Genomic DNA, 18,774 nt, shown 5'->3' with positions numbered 1-18,774 from the left:
TGATTCTTCTGATTCTTCGTAAGAATCTCATGGTTTTGGGAGATTTGGGTTGGTTTTTGTTTTGTTTTTTTTTTTTTTTCTCTGTGTTTTCCCCACTTGTCCCTTTGAGAAGAATCCAGTCCTGTAATCTGTCATTAAGCACAGATAAGTCAGAACTGTCTGTGACTTATATTAATATTTAAGCAGTGGTCACGAAGAACAATTTTGTATGTAAAACTGCGAAAATATTTAGCTGAGAGTTAGCCATTACTTTATAAAATATGATGCTGGTGATGTGTAAATAACTCTTTATTGTAACACACATCCTGGACAATTAGTTCCTAAGCTGTTTGTAGTCCTCTTTATTCAGTGACCTGTGTCCTTTTCCTACCAGGGCAGAATCCCATCAGCTTGCATATTTAACTGAAATCTAGACTCTTTTACTTTGCACAATTGTAGAGGTTGGTGGGAGACTGCATTTTATTTAAATTTAAATGACGTTCTTTGTAATCCTCTGGGTTTTTTGTAATGAGGGAGATAATTTGATATCACTGGTAAATGTCAATTCACTGTCTGTTTCTTCCTCCAAATCATTAAGTAATGTTGGCCTCCAGAAAATTGATCAAAAATGTGCAGGACACATCACACTGATGGGATGGGCAACTGTGAGTCTGTCATCATCAGTTTTTCGCTTCTACTCCAAGACAGAGAGTGCTACTCTGAGTTGCAAAGAACATTTTAGTCAAAGCCACTAGCATATTAAAGATAAGAAGGGGGGAGGGTTGTTGTAGAAACACCATATGCCTTAATTAACACAGATAGCCAGAACACTAATGCCTCCTGTTCTCTTTTTTCCCAGTGTCTGAAACAGTAGCTTTTAAAACCAGACATTTTTGTCAGTGTTGCATTGGTGCTGCTGGAAATACAGCAGTTCCCCAATCAATGTTTTGCTGAAGTGATTTTTACCAGAAAGTAATAGTTTAAATATAATGAAACAATAAGCTTATGCTTTTTTTTTTTTTTTTTTTTTTTTTTCTTTTTCCTCCACCTGACCCTGTGTGCATCTGAACACTGCACTTTCCTCATGAAGTCCAAAACCCCTCATCAAAATAAATGGTAGAGGTGCCTGCTCTTGTTCCAGTGGCCTTCAGTTGTTCAGTAGTTTCTGATTTTAATAAATTGCATTTACATTTTGTAGTAGCTGTTAAATCGTGTATTGTGTGAGATAGCAGACGCAGATCTCTATGTGCCACGTTTGGAGTTTCTAGTGTGAACAAGAGCAGCGTGTGCTTTGCTGGTTTTAAAAATCTTTCATTGGTTGTAATGTAAAAATAACCCTTTGTAATGCAGCCTTACATATTGCTATATTTAAGTCAGTAATTTAATTACTACTTTTTAAAGAACAAATCCTCTTAAAGTATCTTGCTTAGGAGACATGATTTAGATGTAGAACTGGTGGCTGTAGGTGTTTAAGGATTGTATGTATTTTTTGTTTTGCTTGCACAGGTGTATTCCTTGTAAAGGAGCCAGATTCCCTCCTACTCTACCACGTCCTGCTGTAGCAATATTATCCTTTAAACTTCCTTACTGTCAAGTTACAACAGAAAAGGGACAGATGGAGGTATGGAATGGTGTTGAGTCCACAGCTGATAGTCTCAGATGTCCCCATAGTTGGGATTATACAAGATTCCTATTAATCATCACTACTATGAAAGAGGGTAGTACAAGCTCTGAGGAAGATGTGTGGCTAAGGAGGTTATTTGGGTTCAGTGTTTTATATAGCTTTTCTGGTTTGGTTTGGTTCACAACTGTTTCAGAAGAAGACAAGATAAAGCTGCTAGAGCTGATGCAAGTTTATATTTACACATAATCTACTTCTGACCAATGAAGTCTTACTCACCCTCTCTTTAATTTTTTGTTTCTAGTAGGTAGTGGTTTGTGTTCTAGTAAGCATCAGACTTTTGGATCCAAATTGAGACACCCCCCCTTGAAGGTTCCTGTTTTTTAATATAATAGTAATAAAATTTCTGGAAGACACTTTTGAAAGATATACTAAGTACTCAAATTCATATGATCACTCTGAAAACAGTCCTTCTGGCTTGACTTTCTTAAGGTAGAGGCTGGTTGAAGCAAGATGAACCTGTGAACTTCTAGAGGGATATCTGTATTCTTCACTTTTTTTTAAATATGTTTAAACATTTCACTCTTGTGTTCAGCTCTACTGCACAAAATAGAAATTAACATAAATTCTAACCTCAACCTCAGAGACATTTTAATGCTATTTGAAATTTATTCTCTTTGATAGAAGTGCAGATAAAAAATTTCAATAATAAACACTTTGTCTTTTTTAATGAATTCTCCTTCATTTGGTTCAAATCTTTTTGTTCTTTATCTGATGGAGTATGTCTTCCATCCCCCCACTCTGTCAGAATAATAGAAGGAAAATGCCAGGAATGGTTAATTTAGCTTGAGGGAATATGTACTTCTGTATAGGTAAAGAAACAGATTATTCCTGTACCTCTGATGAAAACGCTGGTTTGGAATAAGTTACGAAATAATTATAAACAGAGCTAGCCTGGTTGAATAACTGCACTAGTATTTCACTGAACAACAGTTATATTTTCTGTTTACCTGTCTCACAGATGATGATTGCTCCTACAGTTACTGAGTTATTCTGGAATACTTCCAATTTGCTGTGGGACAGAAGTTATAAGATAAAATAATTAACTTGTTCTGGAATTGTCTGTCCTGGTAGCATCCTGGTGAACATGTAGGTCTTGTCCTGCTGAAAGCCTGTAATATAAATGCAATTTAACATATATGGTAAATGTTTGGGTCAGTTTGTATAGGATGGTTGCTAGTGTGGTCTGTGGGGTTTTTTTCTCAGTAGTCATTGGCTTTTAAAAGAGAATTGTCTACCCTTCACCCTCATTATGAGAGGAAAGGAACATTTAAGAATAAGTTGATAAAATACATTGTAAATTGTTAGGCATTATTTCATGGACTGTTTTTTTTTCCCTCTGACCTCCAGCATGCATCTTTCTCCCTTTTATTCAGGAACAATACTGGCGTTCTGTTGTATTTCACAACCATGTGGATTACTTATCAAAAAATGGCTATGAACTTGATGAAAATGCTAAAAGTCAGTCAGTGAAAGAACAGCAAGAACTTTTAATGAAGCTGTTTGCTGTAAGTAGAAATAAACAGAAAATAGAATGAATTAATGAGACTTTACATCAAATGCCATCTATTCAAAATAAATGCTGATGTGATTCCTCTTATTAGAAGTCTGGCTAGTGATTTGCAATCCAGCTAGTTCACAGACTGCGATAAGAGATGGACTACAGTTAATATTGCTTATCGGTATGAGGGTGGGAGAAAGAAGGGGGGGGTGGTGAAAAAGAGCTTTTTCTTTGCTATGCAGTTCATGAATGTTGGTGGTTTTGTCTTTGTTCATTCACTCCACCAAGACCATAATATTCTGGTCTTAGAGTCTTGAGAGATCTTCATAACTGAAATGTGTAACTCTTAAGGCTTCTTTTCTTTCAGCTTTCTTGTAAACTGGAGCGTGAATTTCGTTGCATGGAACTTGCTGACCTCATGACACAGAACGTTGTGAATTTAGCTATCAAGTATGCTTCTCGCTCTCGAAGGCTAAATTTAGCTCAGCGACTTAGTGAAATGGCTGTAGAAAAAGCAAGTGAGTTGGCAACAGCACCGGAAGATGAAGAGGAGGAAGAGGATTTCCGAAAGCACTTGAATGCTGGGTAACACAAATTTCTGTGATTAAAAACCTGGGAACGTTTTTACTGATCTATTAACGTTTTGGTTCAGTTGATGCACTTTTTCTCGACTATAGTTTGCAATGTGTTTGTTACGAAGTAAGAGCTTGTGTTGCTTTACTTTAATTCTACGTATAAAATGGTACATTCTTGCTGATATTGTGTTAGGACTTAGAGTACCAAGATACTAACACAAAGGGAAATATCTCCATTCTTTGCTTACTGTATGTCTGTGTTCAACAGCTTCTGAGGCAAAGCACACTCAATATCAGGTTGCTTTGGAATTTTTTTCATTTTGTACCCCCCCTTCCCCTAGTTTGTGCTGGTTTGGTTATTTGACTCCAACCTAGGGTGTTTTTGTGGTTTTTTTTTTTTTTTGGTCTCAGTCTCTCTAGCTCATTTCATACCACACCTACCTTAAAATCCTTCTATCTCTCTCCAGCCCTTCCCTCCTTCAGTATCCCATCTCAGTGTATCCTATTTAGTCTTTTTCCCTCCTAATTAATCCATGATCTTGAAAGCTGTGTAAACACTACAGGTTTGCTTTTTTTCCTCTATCTGTGCTATCTACCTTTCTTCTACCTGTATCTGCTTTGTAAGCATGATGAGGCAAGAGATGTGTGTGTTTTGGTTTTGGTGTTTTTTTTGTTTTTTTGTTTTTTTTTTTATACACACCACACAGAAGAGCTGTGTTCTTGCTTGGCCTCTGGATGGTACAGCTATAAGGAAAGTAGTTGCTAACCACCAGTCTGATAGTGCAGAAACAATGTCATAATGTTCTGTTAGAAGCAGTATCTTTCTATAGCAATTTTATGTATGAAGTTTGGAATTTATTTAAGCAGGAGGAAGCGATAAGTCCCTGAACTTATCTGTAGCTTTTCCCTTACTGTTCTGTGTGAAACTGCACATTTAAAACTCCTTTCTGAACGTTCTACCTTGTTGTTCTGGATCATGAATGGAACCTGTAATCCCACGTCTTCAACCAGCCTCTCTGAGGATTAAAATTCATCACAAACACTATATTATTAGAGCCAGAGTAATCACTGGCATTCTGGTTGAAATAAATGAACCTTTAGTTTATGCATACACAGATATTAGTAATCAGCAAACATCAGGAAGGAAATGCAAGAAATGTACATACTACTTTTGGGAATTTAGAGAATAATCAGATTAAAGATTGAAACTTGCTGCATAAGCTTCAGACTGAAAACATGCATCCATATTACCACCTGTGTATTTATTCATGTATGCAGAAAAGTAATCTGGTATTATTTATGATAGGCATATGTGTTTAAATGGAAGTTACAGAAGATGTTTTATGTTTTCATTTGTGTTTGCAGCAGAGTGTTTTGGCAGCAATAGCAAGGTGGCAGAAGGTTGCTGTTTCTGTTCAGGCGCTCACGCTTGTGTGTGGAGCTGTTTGAAGGCCAGTGCCTGTACTTTTAGCTGAGTGTGAATTTTGGGTACTTTCATAGCCATGTGTGGTTTTATTTAAAACTACATGAGTACCACTTCAGGCAACTGCCCTTGATGTTTTAGGCTGAACTGAAGTGGTTAATGAATCTTTATTTTATTTTTAGTAATCATCACAGTTTAATCAGAGGTATAACACAAATAAATGCCAAATCTTACCATTCTTATTTCTTAAATTAGATAAGTAAGTTAGCTACCCATTGTTCCAGTTTTCCTCCTGAATGTGGTGACCACTTCCTTTCTGATGAATTCCTTTCATTTAGTTACAGCAACTCTGCCACAGAGTGGAGTCAGCTGCCAGTCAGAAATGTTCAGCAGGACCAAGAAATGGAAGATGCTGAGGAAGCTGATGCCTATGAGGAAGTAGAAGAAACACCAGAAGTGCATAAACAGAGTAAGAAAAATGTGCTCTCTGAAGAGGCTGGAAGTTATTTAAATGTGTCTTTCACAGACTTAATAGTGAATTCTAGAAAAATCCCAGATAATTAGTAGTTTAGGTAACTACAATCTATAGATCTGTGCAAACAATGGGTTTTTCTATCTATTGTTTCATTTTGATCTTTTGATATAAAATTTAGAAAGACAGGCACACCATCTGTCATGGGCCACCACAAGTGAGGTGCAAGAAGGTTTGATTTAGAAGCCGTTTATGTAAAGAGAAAATAATCCCATTTGTTTCACTGAGTTTTGAAAACTCTGCAACTATAGCAGAGTCTAGTTTTTCTGCTACCTAGTTTAAAACTGGTCTGGTAGTTTCTGCTCTGTCTTATTTGGCTGTTGACATGTGAAAAAATGCACAGGAATAATGGGGTGACATAGAGTGATTCCTGCTTTGGGGCTTCCCATTGCCTGGAATTCCCTGTGGGAGATGAGTAGCAGTGCCTACCTGAGTGAGCAGGTGTACATACCAGCCTGTGCCTGCAGTTGCTGCAGAGAAACAAGTTTAATGTATGTCATCTGCTCTGTCCCAGCTTGCTTATGCACTGTACTTAATACCCATCTGAGGGACCCCTGGAGAGTTTTTCCTGTTGTCTGATACTATTTCTAGTGGACTGGGGTTACCTTATGAAACAGTTACTTTTGTATCAGCACAAATCTTGCAGGAGTTGATAGGCCAGTAGTTTACTGGGCATACTTTAAGGAATAAGTTTAAGGTTTAAGGAGTAAGTGTACAACTCTAACTTAAATCTGGGTAGAGACAACTGATGGTTATGTAAAAGTGTATGTACAATTTGAAAGTGAAAAGTCATGCTTTAAAATGCAGATTACTACAACTCATCTGTTTGGGATTTTGTTTTTAAAGAAGTTATGCTATTACATTTTATTGCACTTAAATATGTACCCCTTTCTTTTTTCTGAAGGGCCAAATCCTTTCTCAAAAGGTGTCACTTCAGCAGAGGTGACTACTCCAAAGTCTGGTGAGTAAATCTCCATTTATTCCAGGGCGAGAACTTTGTCATGCTTCACAATATCTGCTCCCGTTTTTATCCTCCATTCTCCCATTACTACTAAAATTAAGTACATAACAGTGTTGCCAAGTGGTAACTTGCCCTGATTGTTGCTGTCATGTTTTGAAGAGGTTCCCCATTCCTGTTGATGTCTTCATTAACTACTGATGTTCCATAGCACTATTCTGATTGCCTTAGCTGTGCCAAATGCCTGGCTATGTCTTGAAGGCATCCTTTGGGAGGGGAAAAAATGAGAACAATGATCAATTGGTACGTTTTACTAATCACAGGCACGTTTATTGGTTGCACTTAGAAGGCAGAGTTAGTAACCCTGCTGTAGAGCTGTGGGTCTGAGCAAGCAGGGGCAGAATGTGACCTCTTGCTGCTTCTTCCCTGCCGCCAACCTTCTAGCAGGAATAATAGGAGTGGAAACGGATTTGGGAGTGGAGGAAGTACTGAGTCTTCCTGTGGATTTGTATTTTAAGCTGTTGGTCCTGGTCCTGTGTGGCATTTTGGATGACTAATAATAGCTGAGCATGTACAGTATAACCTTCGTAGGGATATTAAAGTGTCTTTATCTGACCACTTTCAAGCTTAGTGGGAACTTCTTTTCTTTGGTGTGCAGTTGATGATGCCTTTGAGTTCTTTTCAATGAACAGAGACTGAAACACACATAAAGAGTGTTAGCCTTGTTCCTTGGAAATGAGACTAATGTTTCATCTACTTGTCTAAAATGTGCACGTTGCTTCATAGATTTTTATATATGTGTGTGTATGCACATATTTTTATGTTCTTTTTCTTTCCTATTGAATAGTTTTAATTTCATCAAGCAGCCAAGGACGAGTGAATCCCTTTAAGGTAAGAATTTTACACCTGATTTGATTGCAGTGTTCTGAAAATCGAGTTTAAAGTTTACAGTTAACTGTGACAGATATCTTGAAGGGATAGAGGAGGGGAGCATGACAGAAAGGAAATAAAATGTTTATTTCTTTGTTTTGGTAGGTGTCATCTAACAAAAAGGACCCAGTGGTCCCCTCAGCAAATGTTCTGGACACTATGAGCAAATACTCAAAGAAAACTTCTTTGTCTAGCAGTCGAGCTGTAAACAAGCAGAATCCTCCAGTTATAAAGCCTCTGATTCCCAAACCCAAGTCCAAGCAGGTAATGTTTCTAGTCTCTTTACATTGTTTCATCAAGCACAGAACAGTAAATTGAATTTTACCAGCTTTTATCAAGTTCATTTAAACATACAGCAGAAACTATAAAAGCATATAAAATGCCCCAAAAAAGTTTTCAGCTGTAGAAATTACATTCTGCACTGACTCTTGTACTTTTATTCTAAATAGTGTTAACATCTGCATTGAAATTGGATAGATTACATGCTATGTTAATGCAAGTGATTATGTCTTCAGGAAAGGCTTGGGTTTTGCTGGGCTACGTGGTATGTGTTGTCTGAGAGTAAGGTCTTTTTTTTTTTTTTATCTCAATTTCTACAGGCTTTAGCAATCTCCTTCTTCCAGGCTCGTACACTTAACTCCAGTGAAAAAACAGTGGAAGAAAAAGAAGAAAAAGCAGGAAACGAGTCCCCTGAAGTCAAAGTCACTGCACAGGAGAACACTGAAAACAAAAGGTGAGTGGACACTTGCATCTCAATGCCATATTCCAAAACTGATAGAATAACAAGTCCAAAAACTATTTTGTTTCTGAAGATGTTAGACTGGCCCAAGAAGCATAACGTCAAGATTAAAGTGTTAGCTCACAAGTTGTCACGTTTGTGAACTCTGTTCAGAAATGGAATAAACTGCTACTTAAACTACACATATTATCAAACCAGCCTGCATAAAAAGCATTGATTGGATTTCCAAATTGCCACATTACAATCACAGTGATAGACCAGAGAAAAGCATTCTGTTCATTAAACCTTTCCCAGCATTGTGGCAGTGTCATTCAAAGCAGGTGTTTTGCATTGGTCTGAGACAAATACATGTGTGAGTGAATAATAAATGAACAATGCAAAATGTAATTTTGAGGCTCTAATGATTTTTGCCTTGATACTACTTATGTATCTGATATATGTACCTTTGAATGATAAATGAAACCATGCTGCTGTGCTGGTTCCGAGTATGGGAACTACTTTAAACTTTAACATCTCTAGCAAATCTCAGAGGAGTCTAAAAGCTAGGAGTTTTACGTGAAAGTGTAAAAGCTTTATTTTAATGTGTTTTTTAACAAAGAAAAGAAACAAAAAACTTTTATCACCTAAGGAGCATGTCTCTTCCAAGCTAAGACTCTAATCTGTCTTGTTCCTCTGGAGCAGATGTATTTTCTAACAATCCCAGACCTCATGAAATTTGCATTATTATAATCATGTTTCATTTAGACTTCATTTAACTGAGGAAGATGAAGGTAATTATTATTCATTTGGACTAGCATTCTTTTCATTAACCTTTACCGGTAATGTTCTAAAACAAGAGGCAAGGAGAACTGTGAAAAGGATTAGCTGAAACATGCTAATATGCTCTATTTTTAGGTTGATGGGACCCTGTCAGAAAGGAAGAGAACCATTATGCTTTGTCATTCTAAAACTGAAGTGTTCATCTCCATATAACAGTTTTAATAAAAACGCTTGACTTAGTCTTGCCTTGTCATCATGTTACTTAAGCATACTGGAATAGCCAGAAGCAAACTGCTGACGAAATATAGAAATATAGAAATAAATATAGAAATATAGAAATATAGAAATATAGAAATATAGAAATATAGAAATATAGAAATATAGAAATATAGAAATATAGAAATATAGAAATATAGAAATATAGAAATATGTTTTTCTTTCTAGAACAAAGAAGTCCAGTTAGGTATTATTTAGAAATGTTTATTTGGGGGGCATACAGTTTTCCTATAACCTTCTTAAATGGACAATTTTTATGTGCTTGGTTTAGACCAAAGACAGGATTCCAGATGTGGCTAGAAGAGAACAGAGCAAACATTTTGACAGATAATCCTGATCTGAACGAAGCAGAAATAATAAAAGAAGGTATGAGTCGATTTAGAATGCTGTCATCAGAAGAAAGAATGGTAAGAAAACATTCTCTAATTCTGTTCTTTTGAGAATTTTTTGAATTGAATCCCTTGGTTTTGGTTAGGAATGTTTTTCTTTACACTGTTCTCCATCTTCATGGACTTCAGGTTTGAATTAGGCCATGATATACAACATATATTTATGAAAACATAAAGTGTCTGAATAATAATTAAATGCAGAAAACAGCTTTATCTAAAGTGAGAGAATCATAATGAAGAAATAACGAGAGAAGGGAAAAAGTGACATAGCCAGGTTTAATTCACTGGGGCTTAAATTTGTACTAAGGCCTTTTAGGTTTCTTATTTGCCAGAAAAACATTTAAGAGCTTCAATTTCATATGCCAACTCAAATGAAGAATAGCTTTGAAGGAGAATGCTGTTACAAAAAAAGGAAAGTGAGAAAATTGTTCCTAACTTGATCCTTATTAGTTCTTAACAGGAATTATTTCAGTGCTTCTTTATTTTATACACCTTCTGTCTCTGATTATGAAGTGGTGAGTTTTGTGGCCTGGTATGTAGTTTTCTGTTTAATGATTACTTTCTTCAAAGGTGTGGACTGAGAAAGCAAAAGGAGGAACAGTTAATGATTTGACAGAAGATAAAAAGCGAAAGCGTCCCATAGCTGATGAAGATGAAGCGAAAAAGAACCAGGAGCAGAAACCAGAGGACTCAAATTTATCCAAAAAGCCAAAGTCTTTAGATCAATCTACAAATGACAGATTGGCAGCTTTTGCATTCAAGCAAAGCTAAATAATGTGGTACCTCCTCAGCATCTGTTTTCTGAAAATATTAAGTAGCTCTGTATTGAGAAATTTGCTGCTGTGCTCTGAGAGCACTAGCAAAGAGTGCCTTGCTCCAAATAGTCTTTTAGAAAGTATTTTGTTATCAGTTCTTCAGGGAAATATTGAATTCACTCTCCTGATCTTTTGCAAGTTACTAGTATAAAGCTTGGTAGCAAAACTAATACTAATGGACTTGTTACCTAGAAGCACAGTTCCACACAGTGTTGTGTAGCTGTGTGCCTTGATGCTTGTAGTATTTGATTTTTAAATCCAGATTAGTCATTCTGGGGAAGATAAACCTTGTACACAAGCTGTCCTCTGGTTTTAGAGAGGTGAAGTAATGGCTTCTGTACCATCCCTTCTGCCTGCTGCAAAACTTGTAAGAGAAAAGATGCCCAAGGAAATAGGAATGAGGGGAAGATTGCTTAACAGGCTGCTGCTGTCCAGCTATGCTTTCAGCATCTGTGGCTGTGATGGTGGCAGAGTGTGGCTTGATATGGGCAGAGAGAAGACCAGGATGGAAGCCGAATTAATAGGGTCAGGTGTGCAAAAATGAGCCATTCCAGACTGTGCAAATGTACTTTCCCAATCTCTGCCTCCACAGGTCCAGAAATTGCTCAGAACTTGAAAATCTCTGGATTGTTTTATGCGATGGGGTGTTTTTTTTAAATAAAATGTGAATGTTTCTTAGTTTAAGCTGCTGGTCTCCTTTGCAGTTTTTATAATTAAAGTAAACAGGCTTCTACCCACATTTCATAAGGCAGTTGTATTTACCCTTCTCTGGAGAAAAGACAGTACAGTACGTTTAAAATGTATTTGAAGCAAACTCAAATTTTGAAACTTTTATTTTAAGGTAAGATAAACTAATTCCTTAGCATAACAGAGACTGAAGAGTTCTAACTTAGGGCTTTTTTTCCTGGGTTTGCACATCCTTTCATCATTTTTTATTCTTCATTTCTCTTCACATTATTCCTGAAAAGGCAAATGACTCTCTGCTTAGAACACATTTTTAATATTGAATCTGTAGATTGAAGATTTAGTGGGTTTTTTTTACAGAAATCTCACTGAACGTTAGTATAGGAGGTGTCTTGCTAGACTTTTTTAGCAATTCTTATATGCCATTTTAGAGGAAAACAGCTCCTCTTTTCACTGTATGTAGAGAATGGGGGTCATGATGCCAGCCAGGGATGGTAAATACAAATAGAGGAAAAACCCAAAGACCTGTCAGTTTAAGTGCTTTTTTCCATCCATGGTTCTTATGTATTTTTACAGATTTTATTTGTTTAATGCTGATAGTAGACAGCAAGTAGTAATTAACAAAAGTAATAATTCATTTTCTGTAGTGGCATGACGGAGGAGATTCAGGAGAGTAGTGGCATATTTCTTTGGAAATAAATGATTGTATCAGAGACTGGAATTTAGACAGTAAAGCGTATTTCCACATTTTGGGTGTATTGGAGAAAAACGGAATTGCATTGGTAAAGAAAAACATCCTGATAGAAAAATCACTATGGGCTTGGTGAACTGTGTAATGGTTTCTTTCTGCTAGACTGGGTTGTGAGGAGGCGACGAGTGCCCTTCCCGTGGTGGGGGGAGATGAACGGGGCAGCATCTCTCTCCATACCTGTAATTGTATTCAGGCTGAGCTGCCTGCCCAGTGCCCTCTCCACAGGCCTCGTGTGAGAAGGTCAGTCACCCTCGGCAGTAAGGAAGCTTTTTGAGTGACTCCTCAGGGCTTCTCTATAAAGGCTGCATAAAATCACTTGAGCGAGGTATTTATATACCCTGGGCTGTGGCTGGTTGTGCTTCTGGCTGTTGGGACAGTGTCTCTCCACCGTCCTGGCTGCGCTTTGCTTCACACTACAGGCACAAACCCTGTGCTGTTTGTGTTCTACAGGAGGCGGTCAGGTACCCACCGCTGAAAACAGTAGCTCCACAAAGCATCCAAAGTCCTTTTGGCTCCTATAGGAGTAGTTTTTTCCTGTAGGAGAGCGTTTTCTGAGAGCTGGACATTTGCGGTCGTGTAGCTGTTCTGAACAAATATACCAAAGGTCTGTTTAAAGAGAAGCTCCTGGATTTAGTGGTTGGTTTCATGGAAATCACTGGGAACATCAGGCACCATCCTGGACATCCCTGCTTCCCATTTGCTTTTCTCCTGGCTTAATTTTTGCTCTGTAACACTTGTGGGTTTTAATAGACCCAGTGTCCAACAGCTTTGGGGTCACAGCCTGGATCTTGCTGTTATCCCTGTAACTGGTTAGAGACAACAAAAATACCTCTTTCCAACATCAGATTTGAGCTGCGTGGCTGCGATAGTGACTGCAGCAGTGACTTAATTACGACAGGCACTGCTGTCCACAGCAATAAAACAAACAGCCAATAGGGGCTATCGAGATCATGGAAGTGAGTACCCAGCTGCTTTTATTCGGGGAGGATCATCTCCTAGTCAGGCTGCTGTTATTTTTCATCAAAAAAGGCTTTTGCTCTATTAAACAGCTCCAGGCAGAGCTACAAATACACCCTCCATCACCTAGAGCACTGGCAGGACAGCACTAAGTATAACTTTCAATTCAGGTGGAAATGAAATGCTAAACTAAAAATGTACAGAAAACACGGAATGGATTTTCAAGGGAAAAGAGTTAAATCTCAATTAGCTGGTTGGTTGGTTTTTGGTTTGGTTTTTTTTGTGGGTTTTTTTTTGGTTTTGTTTTTTTTTTAAAGATGCTTCCTAAAGGATTTAATAGAATTTCACTGAAGTCTTCAGAAACGTTTGTCCTGAATTTGCCATTGTTCTGTTGGGAAACCAAGTATTTTAGAAAAGCCCACATGGAAATTGTGTCAAGGAACCTGCCTGGTGTTGGTTGGTCCTGTGGTGCTTAGAAAACCAGAGAGGGAGGATTGCACTGCAGAAACATCCAATCTTTGGATCGGGTTTGAAGGCTCCAGGTATTGACTCACGGCCAGGGCTCTGCTGTGACTGTGCTCTCCTTTTTGCTTTGTTGTGTCTAAACCCAACCCTGACTCCCCTACCTAATTATTGCCGTTTCTCTTCACATCCCAGGAACACAAAGAACCTTCTCTTCACTCTTTGTGTCTGTCTGTTGCCCTCTTCTTCATCGTGTTATTTGACCCTAAAAAAAATAAAATCCCTTTCTCATGCACTTTTTCTGAAGAAAAACGTCATGTTAAAGAAGTAGTGGATGAAAACAGATAGCAGGTGATGGAGTCTGCAAAGGAATATTGCTGAATACTTGGCGTGTGGCATTTTGTTCAGTTACATCTCTGTTGCTGCTTTTGCTCCACATTTAACCCAGAACTGCTCCTTGCTGGAAAAATGCAGGTACTAAAACCCAACAAAAATAGTCCCAAAAGGATGGGTAGAGTCTGTCAGCTTTTTGTGGGGGATATAATTCCAAGTAGCAAACACCCACCTCTCATTCTGCAGCTGACAGAGCATTTCAAGCCCTGTATCTCATAGAAAGATCTATAAATTACCTGCTAGGTGTGCTGGAGTGTTGCTAACTTGTTGGATTTCAGAGGGAGTGCCAGACCTGCAGGAAGCTCGGCATTTATTCCGAGGAAGAACATTTGTACTACAAATAAACAAAATATTCACGTCCTAAACAATATTTTCTTTGGCTTTCCCGCTACTCGCTCCATAATATAATTTTGCTGTGAAAGAAAATAACACCGTGACAGCGTCCAGCTGATAAAACCAACACAAAAAGCCTTGTTCGTCTTCGGAGCACCATGTTGCTGTCTCAGGCATGAGTTGAGATTGAGATTGGAGGAGGATGGCAGGTACACTGTGGGAGAAAAACACTGTTCCACTCTTCCCATGGTGTTTGGTCTGGGCTCCAACATCACTGGACTCATATTTTTGCAAACCCTACTTTTTTTTTTTTTTTTTTTTTTTCCTTTAACGGTGTGTAATGCCAAATCCTGACAAAGAAATCTCTCTGCCCTTCACTTGTCATGAAGCCGTGTCAGCTTGTGTTATTTTGGATTTGGAGAGTTTTCTTTGGCTGTGCTTTAAATCCCAGCGACAAGCAGCCTCTGGCAAGGAGGCTGAGTAGGTGTGGTACACAGCACAGAGCTGTAGCTATTTTCAAGTAAATGGTGTAAAGCTGATTGCTGCCTTTCATAGCAGGAGTTTTAACGTTTTTTGTTGTTTTCAGTGCAGGTAATTGGGTCAGATTAGAAGGTCTATTTGCAGCCCAAGATCCAACAACTTTATCGCAAGTGTTTGGTACCAGAGTGTGATAGCAAATATTTTGTGGCAGTGCAGCTCTAATTAAGAAACTTTGTCAGAGAAGAAAGATGTCTTCCCTTGGCTTCTGGGGATGTCCTGTGTCTCCAGTTTCCACAGCAAACCTTGGGTTAGCTCTGCTGATGTTGGTTAGGGTTCTCCAGGGCTTCTGCTGTGACCCTTCCTGAGGATTTGCATCCACCTAAAGCAAAGTTCCTGTGGCTTGCTTGGAATTGCATTCCCTGATTAGAAAATTAATGACTCTTTGTTATAACTTCTCCCTTTGTTGCTACAGAAGCGAACAATGGCATCAGACTCAAACAAAGGTTTGGTTTACAAACCCAGGGTAAGTTGCCGCCTTGGACGTAGCACTCTGTCCGTGGCCTCTGTTTGTCACTATCTTCTGATGGTGTGCACAGCCAGGGCAGCTTAGTTACTCCAGCTGGGAGAGTTTCTTACTTTGTAGGCAGTAAAAGAAAGTTGATATCAATAAGGAATTTTTTTGGAGTGGGAAAGTCAAGAAAAGCTTGGATGCTTGGAGTGGAGCTGAGCAAGTGAGAGCCTGTGTTTGGACAAGCTTTCCCCTCAAACATCTCTGGCTATGAAAATTCTCAACTTCTTTCCAAAAAGCCTAACTGTGTTGGTCATGGAATGACTTGGCTTGGGGGTCCTGGCCGGTTAGTCCAAGGAGAAGACAACAGCAGAGAGAACTGCCTGTGAGAAGGTCAGGCATCTCCTGCGGTAGAGCTCTTTGATGGAGAAGAGCAGACCTGGCTGCTTCCCTCCCAGTTGATTCACTAAATGTGTTCAGCTGAATGCTGACATATAAATTAAATAGTAATTGATTTACCTAAAGGCAGGCAAAACACAAATATCTACCCGGGCTGCCAAAAGAGCCACTTGATGCTGGACTCAATTGGACAAGAGTGGCAGAGAAAATTTGCAGGAATAGTTTCAAGCCGCGTGTTGCCAGGGAACAGTCCAGTCTACAGATTGTGTTATCGATCTCGGGGTAATAATGGTGAGAAGCAACCGAGCAGAGTGATGCGGGGACACAGCTGCTCTTCCCCTCTGCCCGACACGTGAAGCAAAAGAGGCCCTTGGGTTAGAAATGGGCTGGAGGGACCCAGAGATGGCTCTGGCCGGTGACAGGTAGCTCCCCGCAGAAATGGAGTCCAGGTCCATGGGTGTCTGGAGATGTGTGTTATACAGCTGTTTTCACCTTCTCAAAAGTATAAATATGAATTTACTCGCTACAACTTGCTCAGGCCGTACCTCTGAAGTTTTCCAAATTTGGGGAGTAAAGGCTGTGGAGGGGTCTGTTGGTGTGGGATCTTGTTTAGGTGTGAAAGGAAAGCCAGGGCAGGGCAAAACTGCTGCCTTCACTTCCAGTTTCAGCTCTAGAATTTGAGACCTCACCAGGGAAGTTAAAATGCAGATCGCATCTGCAGAAGGTCCCTCAGACCTTGGGGACCCTCTGTCCTTACCGAGCAACACATACCCCCTGTAAGAGATTAGTATTTTAGGAGCCTGTAATCAATTCTGCTTGTTCTTTTAGGTAATAGAATTAATTCGCTCTTGATTCACTCTTTAAACTGACACACTGTGATTCCAGGGGCTGATAAATCCCAAGCTGTGCTTCCAGGGCAGGGGAAGGATGGTGGTAGGCTGTGACATTGCCATCCATCACCGCTGTGGCCACAGCTATTACTTGAGGATCACGTTTGGGTCACGTTCTAGCTTGATGGTAATAGCAGGATCAATCTGCATTGCTCTTTTCCTGTTTGAGCTGTTAATGATATGCTGGGTTGACACAGATGGTTTGAGAAGGTGGAATTCAACATCTCTAACTTTAAGCTCTGAGCCCAGTCCCAAACGCTCTCACTTTATAGTCGGTGGAGGAAAAAGAAGCGTCTTTTGTGCGTGGTTTATCTCAGCCTTTTAGCAGCTGTCAGCACAGAAATTGCCCTTGAAATGCCTTTTAGATGGCTTCGTCTGACCCAGTGAAGACTGCGCAGGGTCTCTTCAGTCTTAGCCAGCTTGGCACAGAGAGGTTTCTTCTGAGATGCTGCTCTTCAAGCCCTGAGGAGCATCTTGGGCACGCAGGAAATGATGCCCCAGCCATTCCCTGCCAGGTCAAGGAGCTGGAGCCTGAATACTAACCTGCTCCATCCTGTTCCTATTTTGTATTTTCCAGACTAGAGAGGCCTCTGGGCTTTGCCATGGACCACACACCCATATGTCCCCACCTTGGCACCCAGCAGCATCCCCTGGCTCTCGTGGGGACACCCTGGGTACCATCCAGCAGATGTGCTGGGCTTTCACTTGCTCTAGACCTTACTGTAGATTTGCAAATAATTCAAGATTCAGCCTCAGGGCTTTTTGCATTCCCTATTTTGTTGCTTTTTAAGAATCCCTCCTCGATTTTTGAGCAGCGCAAAGGTCTGAGCAAGCACAGGAAAGCAAAACAGGGCAGATTCCTTCTAAGAAATTCAGAGATTTTAAAAACAATGTTGCATGGTGCTGTCTGTCACTCTCCTGTTTTATAGCTTGTGTTTTGCTTTTCTTGGATATAATCGAAAATAGCAAAGAAAAATTTCTTGGGAAAGCTTCATGAGAAAATTGGGTGTAATAATCAAAACATTATCGTAAGTTACTTAAAAAAAAAAAGGCCAAACATTAGTGCTTCTGCTCACCCAGCCAATGCAGGCTTGTGTTTAAGAGGGAGAGGACTTTGCTATGGCTGGAAATGGGGCTGTGTTGTAACACATCATGACAAATACTTAAATTACCTAACCCTAATAATTCTGCGTTTGTAAATACTGTTAGCCTGCATCGGCTACCGTGTGTGCAACCTCTGCTCAAAAATACCCAGAAAAAGTGGTTTTCTGCACATCCACACAGTGCTCACACTAGCAAATAAACTGGCAACTGCCCTTGTCTCCCCATAAATAGGAGAAAAATTACAGCCAACTCCCACAGCTGCTGAGTTCAAACCTTTATAAAGTCCGAGGTGACTCCAGAGGGAGCTTATCTTCTTCTTTTCTAAGACAATAAAAGTAGCAAAGACTAGGGAGTGCCAAGATACTTAGATGCCCTTTACTAACCCCCTTTTCATATGGATGATTAGGTCTCAGTGGTTTTTAGCTCCTAAGAAATGCTACCCAACCCTTGAACCGTGTCAGCTTGGTCTGGATCCAAATGAAAGTGATAGTCATTCTGCTGAGTCCCATGAGCGTTTTTTACACGTTTCTAGTTTATACATTTAGTTTATACAATGGATTTGAACGTCCTCAGAGGGTTTTGAAATGATGCAAAGTACCCAGCTGCACCTTGGTGGGTGTCTGGGGAGGAGAGGGGATGGAATTCAGGGCTTCAAATCCTCCAGTACAGCGGTTTCTGTTCCCGATGGGAGCTCAGGGTGGTAAAACCGCCGGCCAGCACCAGCCCCTTGATTTCACCTGAGTCATCCGGCTCTCTTCTGGTAAAACCTGTGATTGGAAACCAGATGATAAATGTGGACTGTGTTACTGCTGCCGGGGACTTTTTTTTTTTTTTTTTTGCCTGTCTTGGTTAAATGTAGCTCTTGTGCCAGGAGGAGAGTGAGGAAAGCCAGTGAGTCATGCTCCACGCCCCATCCCTCTGACAGCTCTTTCCCCTCCTTATCTCCCCAGTAATTTAGCATTTCCTAGGCACAAGGGGAGAGAATTTGGCCCTGATGCCTTACGGACAGAGTGGGTGTGAAAAGAGAGGGCTTTGCTGCATCCCTTAGCATCTTGGACATTTAATTTGATGGCAATCAAGAAAATATTAGTTACTCTGCTCCTGGCTGGGGTGATGGAGCATACACCCTATGCTCAGCTGAATCTGAAAATTCAGTTTCTGTCTCATAAAATCCCAGAACAGCTTTGGCTGGAGGGGACCTCCCTTCCAAACCACCCACCCCAGCATTTATTTGTTCACCAACATTTGAACCCTAC

The 18,774-nt window shown here is 39.7% G+C and overlaps 1 protein-coding gene across 1 annotated transcript in view; it reads left to right on the top strand.

Annotated features, from left to right (window-relative positions):
• Positions 1–11,226, top strand: part of WDHD1 (WD repeat and HMG-box DNA binding protein 1) — a 29,383-nt gene extending 18,157 nt beyond the window's left edge. The window contains exons 16-25 of the mRNA XM_026849683.1: positions 1,486–1,600; positions 3,037–3,168; positions 3,529–3,746; positions 5,498–5,628; positions 6,596–6,652; positions 7,497–7,540; positions 7,685–7,843; positions 8,179–8,312; positions 9,625–9,760; positions 10,313–11,226. Coding sequence (XP_026705484.1) covers positions 1,486–1,600; positions 3,037–3,168; positions 3,529–3,746; positions 5,498–5,628; positions 6,596–6,652; positions 7,497–7,540; positions 7,685–7,843; positions 8,179–8,312; positions 9,625–9,760; positions 10,313–10,513 — 1,327 coding nt within the window. The 3' untranslated portion in view covers positions 10,514–11,226. The remainder of the gene's footprint in view (positions 1–1,485; positions 1,601–3,036; positions 3,169–3,528; positions 3,747–5,497; positions 5,629–6,595; positions 6,653–7,496; positions 7,541–7,684; positions 7,844–8,178; positions 8,313–9,624; positions 9,761–10,312) is intronic.
• Positions 11,227–18,774: the final 7,548 nt, after the last annotated feature.

This window comes from Athene cunicularia, assembly GCF_003259725.1.
Source record: "Athene cunicularia isolate RWA chromosome 5 unlocalized genomic scaffold, athCun1 chr5_part1, whole genome shotgun sequence".
In the NCBI taxonomy this organism is placed as follows: domain Eukaryota; kingdom Metazoa; phylum Chordata; class Aves; order Strigiformes; family Strigidae; genus Athene; species Athene cunicularia.
This window is presented reverse-complemented; position numbering and strand designations above follow the sequence as displayed.